The 6,020-nt window shown below is 42.2% G+C and overlaps 1 protein-coding gene across 2 annotated transcripts; it reads right to left on the reverse strand.

Moving 5' to 3' along the window:
* Positions 1–88: 88 nt before the first annotated feature.
* On the reverse strand, positions 89–5,814 carry LOC114072628 (fatty acyl-CoA hydrolase precursor, medium chain-like). 2 transcript variants are annotated; one of them, XM_027910504.1, is made up of 10 exons: positions 5,525–5,814; positions 4,486–4,630; positions 4,075–4,208; positions 3,607–3,760; positions 2,695–2,796; positions 2,290–2,394; positions 2,109–2,159; positions 1,478–1,618; positions 1,295–1,381; positions 89–373 (listed from the first exon to the last, which is right to left on the reverse strand). In XM_027910504.1, exons 1-10 carry the CDS (start codon positions 5,797–5,799, stop codon positions 104–106), a joined length of 1,464 nt encoding a protein of 487 aa, XP_027766305.1. In that variant the 5' UTR covers positions 5,800–5,814; the 3' UTR covers positions 89–103. The 2 variants fall into 2 exon arrangements, with proteins under 2 accessions (XP_027766305.1, XP_027766306.1); XM_027910505.1 differs by lacking the exon at positions 2,109–2,159.
* Between the last annotated feature and the right edge of the window lie 206 nt (positions 5,815–6,020).

A 6,020-nucleotide genomic window follows, 5' to 3' on the forward strand; every position in this document is an offset into this window, starting at 1 on the left:
CTCGGCCGATGCTGGAATTCATAGAAGTAGACTGGGTTGCCAGCATCTGGTAGATACACAAGAGAGTGTTAGTCTGAGAGCCCCCAAAGAGGACAAACTTTCCTTACCAGCTGTTTTGGTGAAGAGAAAGCACTCTCAGTTCTGTGGGTAATGAAGTGTGACACACACTGTCCACACCACAGCCTGCCTGAGAATTCTGCATTTCTTCTCCTGATGCTGAATTACCTCTGTGGAATTTCGCCATTTCAAGGGATGAAAACACAAAGAAGATATCTCCCAGTGCTTCCAGAAGGCTGTCTCGCACCTGAGCCGGGCTGTCTGCATTCCCTAGGTACTCATTGTACAGCCTATCAACAACTGCAGACGTAGCACCCTGAAAGAACAAGAAAAGTACTGCTTGTAATGATCATGAGCATTATAAAGAGCAACAGCACTAACTGAGTGTGGCCTGTGCATGTGTCTGGCTAAACCACAAATACCACCTCTCAGAGAAAGCCCTCAACTGTCAGAGTGTGGCTCAGAGCTCAGGACTGCAGTGACACAGCTACCAGATATGGGTGTTCTCAGGGAAAAGAGATATCTAAAGACCAAACCTCTTTAGATAAACAGCAGCCAGTGATGCTGATTGTTCTCCATTCTGTGGAAACAAAGCCTCACAAGAGCAAAGAAATCCTCTGGATTCATAAAATCCATTTATTGTTGTAGATGACCATAATTTACTCCCATTCTGAGTTCATGATGGATGCCTGTGACACGAAATGATCCACTGCAAGTGCTACAGAGTCTGTAGTTGTTACCTTTTAACCTGTATTTTCCCATATTTAGTAGTATCAGGAGAGCACAAAGACACCAGAAAGCTCAGAGATTTGTAAAGTACAGGGAGGCCAAACCTCAAGCATCCTAAACGTCTCAATTTGTCCTTCCCTGTCTGCCAGCAGTGCTTTATTAGGTGGTGTTGTGTCAGACCTGCAGGGACTGTGCATGTCTTGGATAACCCAGGGATATCTAAAGTGTCACAAGAGATCTGTGTTTAGGTACCTGAATCACTCCTGGATTTCCACAGCACTCCCTTTTAAGAAGAGGGGCACTGAGGCTGGAAATGCAAGGAGTATTTTCACTCGCTGGAGGTAACAGGAACACACCACATTGGTGCCCACCACTGGCCCGTGGTAGGAAGCTGTTCAGCACAACAAAGTTGGCCTGTGGAGGGATATATTATCCCTCCAGGAGTGCAAACACAGAACCAGAGCAAGTGAAGCAGCAGCGCTGGGTTAATCTGAAAATGGTCTCTTACCTCAAGTAATACCACTAAGGAGCGCTGTAAAATTTCACGTGCAGTATTTTTATCCAGACCATCCACGAAAGGAGGAAATTTCATCATCTGCACGATACAGAGCATGATACAAAGAATCATATTTATTCAAAAATCTTAGGTTTACAAAATTATACCTAGGTAACAACACTGTAAGTCTCTTACCGTAGGCAGTCCCCATGTAAATTCACCGCTATTTACTCCTATCATATATGGGACTGCATTGAATGATTTTTCAGACAGTAATTGCTTGGGACTCTTTGGAAAAAATACACCATCTACACATGAATTGATTAAAAAGAAATCCTGAAAAAACATGGGGGAAAAAGAAAAGGAAAGCTTCGTTAATACTTTAATTTTGCTTCTAAAAAAAGTTCAGATTCTTTACTGGGGTTCCAAAGGAAAGCCAAATGAAAATACAACAAGTAACAGTATTCAAGCCATCTTTACATTTTCTCTGACAGATTTTCTGCACTAGGCAGGAGGTTCTGAGAGGATTGGCATTTCATTTCTCATGTTTGTGAAACAGAAGTGATGATGTCCAATTGACATCTTTTTTTAGCTCAGTATTGTTAGGGGTGTGTGGAGCAGTGGGGGAGCAACCAACTCGTGTATTGAAATGTCAGAGGCACTCGTAGCCCAGCACTGTGATAACACCTTTTAAGGTGGACATAATCTATTATAGTAATTAATTTCCAGGTTCTGCAGGTGAAACTGTGACATTTCCCCCACTCTTTCCCTTGCCCTGGTAGAGCATGGCAGCAGCCACAAGTGTTGCCTGCAGAAAGGGCAGTACCTGCTTGCAGTTCTCAGGGGAGGTGCTGCACAACCGCAGTGTTGCCATGTCCTGAAAAGGTCCACAAAGTCAGAGGTTACACTCACTGATATTCTCCTGATATCACAACACACAGATCGGACTCTCTGGGATGATAACACTTGAAATGTCCTTTAAATGCAAGAGAAATCATTTTCCCTACCATTTTTAGTGTTAGCTGTATTATCTCTTCTTCAGTTTTTTCTCTCAAGCACTCGACTATTGCAGCTGAACTGGATTTCTCACAGCCAGAGAGAGCAGCAATTTTCTGTAAGCAATAAAAACAAACACTTTGGGACACATTTCCCCTATCTGACTGTATGAGGCACCCATCCCAAGAGCCCAGTGTGGGAGCACAAACTCCTGCCTGAGGATGGCTGGAGCCTGGCATGGCCCAGCTGCAGAGGGAGGGAATAGGAGCCCTCTTCACCTTCTCACTGTGGGCTGGGCAAAAGCCACAAAACTTTGCCTCCATTTTTTTTTTCTTTTTTAATACAGAAATACAAAAAGTTTAAGTTATGCAAAGCTTTCTGAAAAAAAAGAATTAAAATTACCACAAAATACCCACTTGTGCCTCCTCCTTAGGCTGGTCAGTGAACGAACTCAGGAGTGCAGTCCCACTCTCTGAAATGGCCCTGTGGAACAAGCCCTTTGCCAGGGGAGAGAGGACCTGGGAAAAAGCAAGAACAGGCATGACAAGCATTTTGTTTTAACCACTGAACAAGAATTCTGATCTCAGCAATTGCCATGTAAAGCATTCTGAAAGCAAATGTCCTAAGACTGTTACTCTGCAGCCTCTGAGCAGAGTTCAGCTGAGCAAAGGCCTTTGGCAGCACTATCAGGGAGAAGGATTTCATGCCTGTGTTTTCCCCTCCCACAGCATTTGGCTTCCAGGACTTCATGGAGCTCCCCTGCAAAGCAGAAACTCATTGAATATGCCCAGGGCAGTCTGGCTGTGCTGCCAAAGGGGAATAAAGAGCTCTTGGCCAGGAGGGCCAAGCTTAGGAACTTTTATCCCCTGTAACAAGGAACCCTGGTTTCACTCTGTGAGCTGCACCAAACTGGGAGAGGCTGGAGAAGAAGAGCATCTTAGCCAGTGTGCTCAGTGGTGATGTCAAATGTTACAGTCCCTGGGACACAAAATGTGTGTCCAGTTCAGCTCTCATGACTGTTCACCTCGATTGCTTTGCACAAGTGGCCAGTCCATGAGTCCCCTTACAGGACATTTCTCACAGGGTTAGACTTTGGGAGGTTCGTTTGCATTGGAAAAAGCAAACACAGCAAATTTAATGTAGTGGATGAGAGAGAACACTTTGGGACTTAACTACAAGTACTTGTCCTGTTGTAGCCCAAAGAGAGGTGATGTGTCATTTACTGTAACACCATCCCTTTGCTCTCAGACTTCTCATGCAGACACTGAAAATGAACACGGATGGTGTTTTTATCCCATAAATAAAGTTCAAGGTTACTGTGAACTTACCAGAGCAGAAACACTGATTCCTCCTGCAGATTCTCCAGTGATAGTGACAGATCCTGGATCTCCTCCAAAATGTCTGATGTTTTCCTGGATCCACTGAAGAGCTGCTACTTGATCTAAATATCCCCAGTTCCCTCGGGCATGTTTATCCCCAGTGCTGCAGAGAAGGGACACGCTGCTTTCAATGCTCAGGGCAAGCAAAAAGGCAGAGGAAAATACAGTCTGTGGTGTGAGAAATCATCTGCCATTCCCTACACAGAACTTCTCTCCATAAGTGAGAAACAGAGAGCCTTGAAATGAGAGCAGCAATCCCAGAAGGATGGATCTGAAAGCTGAGCTGGCACTGGTAAATTGTTCCCAACTGTTGCAGATGCAACGAAGAAATGCAGTTTCTTTGCACAAACAAGTCTCCTGCACTTCACAAAGGCTTGGCACACATCATTTGGCAAAAAATGAGATAAAACATCTTACCTAAGATATCCAAGAACACCTAATCTGTACTGAATTGTTACAACCACCACATTTTCAAAGGCTGCTAATGCTGAACCATCATATGTCGAAGCTGCTCCAAAAACTAATCCACCTCCATGTATCCATACAAAGACCTGGAAAGACACAACCAGAATCAACCCAGCACAGATGTCAGCTCCCAGTGATAAAAACTAAACAGAACCCCAAATACAATATCTTTTGTTGTTTCCCTCCTGACTCTTTCAGATTACACTTCAAAACCAGTAGAAACCTTTCAGATCTGCAAGTCTACAAAATGGCATTTTGTTAAATACCTACACTTTACCAGTGCCCTGTGACTTTGGACAAATTATTTAGAGGAAATCAAGCATGAAATAAATTTCCTACAGGTTTTACAATGGTTTTGCTTACAGGCAACTTGTGCTGTTCTCCTGCAGGAACGGGAGTGTACACATTGAGGTACAAGCAATCTTCAGACACCTGAAGAGGAACCTTCTCCTTTCTATTGGTAATCAGGTCTGAAAAATATTGTCCTTGGACTGGATCCTGCACACACCTGAAAAAATAACAATAGATTGTCTTGCTTTGAGCTCTCATTAATGAGATACAATGCAATTCACAGGGACATGCAGATACATTTGGCACGCTTCAAAATATCACAGAACGACATCTGCAAACACACGTGGCTATAAATACCTTCAGGGAAAATGTAAATTACTTATTTTACATCTCCAGTAGCTTTTGGCATTGTAAGGGGAGGTACTGGACTTGAGGCACTAAAGAAGGGCAGGAGGACAAACGGGTAAAACATTTACAGCACAGACTAGAATTGCCCTGCATTTCTTATGTGCCCTGTTAACCACGGGACTCAGCATTTTCTCCTTTATCTGTACTCCAAAGGTTTATAAACATTGCTCAGTGATGGCCAAATGCTCCCAAGACAGGGGATTATCAGCCAAGTTCTGCTCCTCAGTTCATCCCTGATGCCCATTAAACAGCAGGAAGGAGGGCAGCAAAGAGAGATGTCTTTAGAAAAGCATTCCCTGTAACAGCTGCAGATGGAACGAGATGGCACCAAGGAATTTATCTGTGTGGGGTTTGATTGCCCTGGATGTGCAGCAGTGGCATGAAACTGCTTATAATATAATAGAAATAGAATATGAAATTATATAAATTATACAAAGTATTACAATAATATATGTACAAATACAAATAATATAAATTATAGAACATACAATACTATAAGTGTAGATATTTATTAATCTAATCTAAGATAAATTAATATTATACTAGTATAAAGTAATTAAAACAGAAAAATATAATATTAACATAACAGAATGTATAATAATTATACCAATTATTAAAATAGTATCTAAATTATTACATGACATAGAAATAATATATAAATATAAAATCATTTAAAAATCCAGCAGTTTTGTCACTGCCTTACATTGGTGGGTAGGAAGTGGCATCTCTGACACCTTTCCATGGCTCAGGTGGCTGCGGCTCAGAAAACCTCAGGGGTCCAAGTGGGGGTTTAGCAAAAGGAAGTCCCAAAAAGACATTTACACTCCTCTCAGCTGTGTCCACTTTGAACTGGAACCCTCGGACTCTCCCATACTTGGTCTCCACTTCTGGTTGCTCAGCTTTTTGTGCTGGAGGATGTGAGCACAAAACCACGATTGGTCTATTTGTAAGTACTTCCCAGATTTCTAATTGCTGCATTTGCTACTTAAACACACACCCTTTGTTTACTTAAACAATCATTTTCATACAGAGGGCTTCAACAAACTCTAATCAGTTCTAACAGTGCACTGCTCTAACTTACTGTTTTATTTGACTAGTTTGATTACTCGTATTTCCTAATGACAATTTTAGATTTTCTAATTTATTCTAATACACTTTTAAGACACCTTTAGTAAATCAGTGTAGCTGACAGTCTTTCA

This window comes from Empidonax traillii, unplaced genomic scaffold (genome assembly GCF_003031625.1).
Source record: "Empidonax traillii isolate 1590-97213 ecotype Southwest subspecies unplaced genomic scaffold, ASM303162v1 scaffold3614:size12040, whole genome shotgun sequence".
NCBI lineage: Eukaryota > Metazoa > Chordata > Aves > Passeriformes > Tyrannidae > Empidonax > Empidonax traillii.

Bases quoted from the DNA above. Each gene is read 5' to 3' on its own strand.
- LOC114072628 (XM_027910504.1), bottom strand. From the start codon at position 5,799: ATGCAGCAATTAGAAATCTGGGAAGTACTTACAAATAGACCAATCGTG. The intron at 4,631-5,524 runs GTAAGGCAGTGA...TTATTTTTTCAG, and splicing joins GCCACTTCCTACCCACCAAT to GTGTGTGCAGGATCCAGTCC. The intron at 1,619-2,108 runs GTACTGCCCTTT...ATGTTTTTTCAG, and splicing joins CCCCTGAGAACTGCAAGCAG to GATTTCTTTTTAATCAATTC.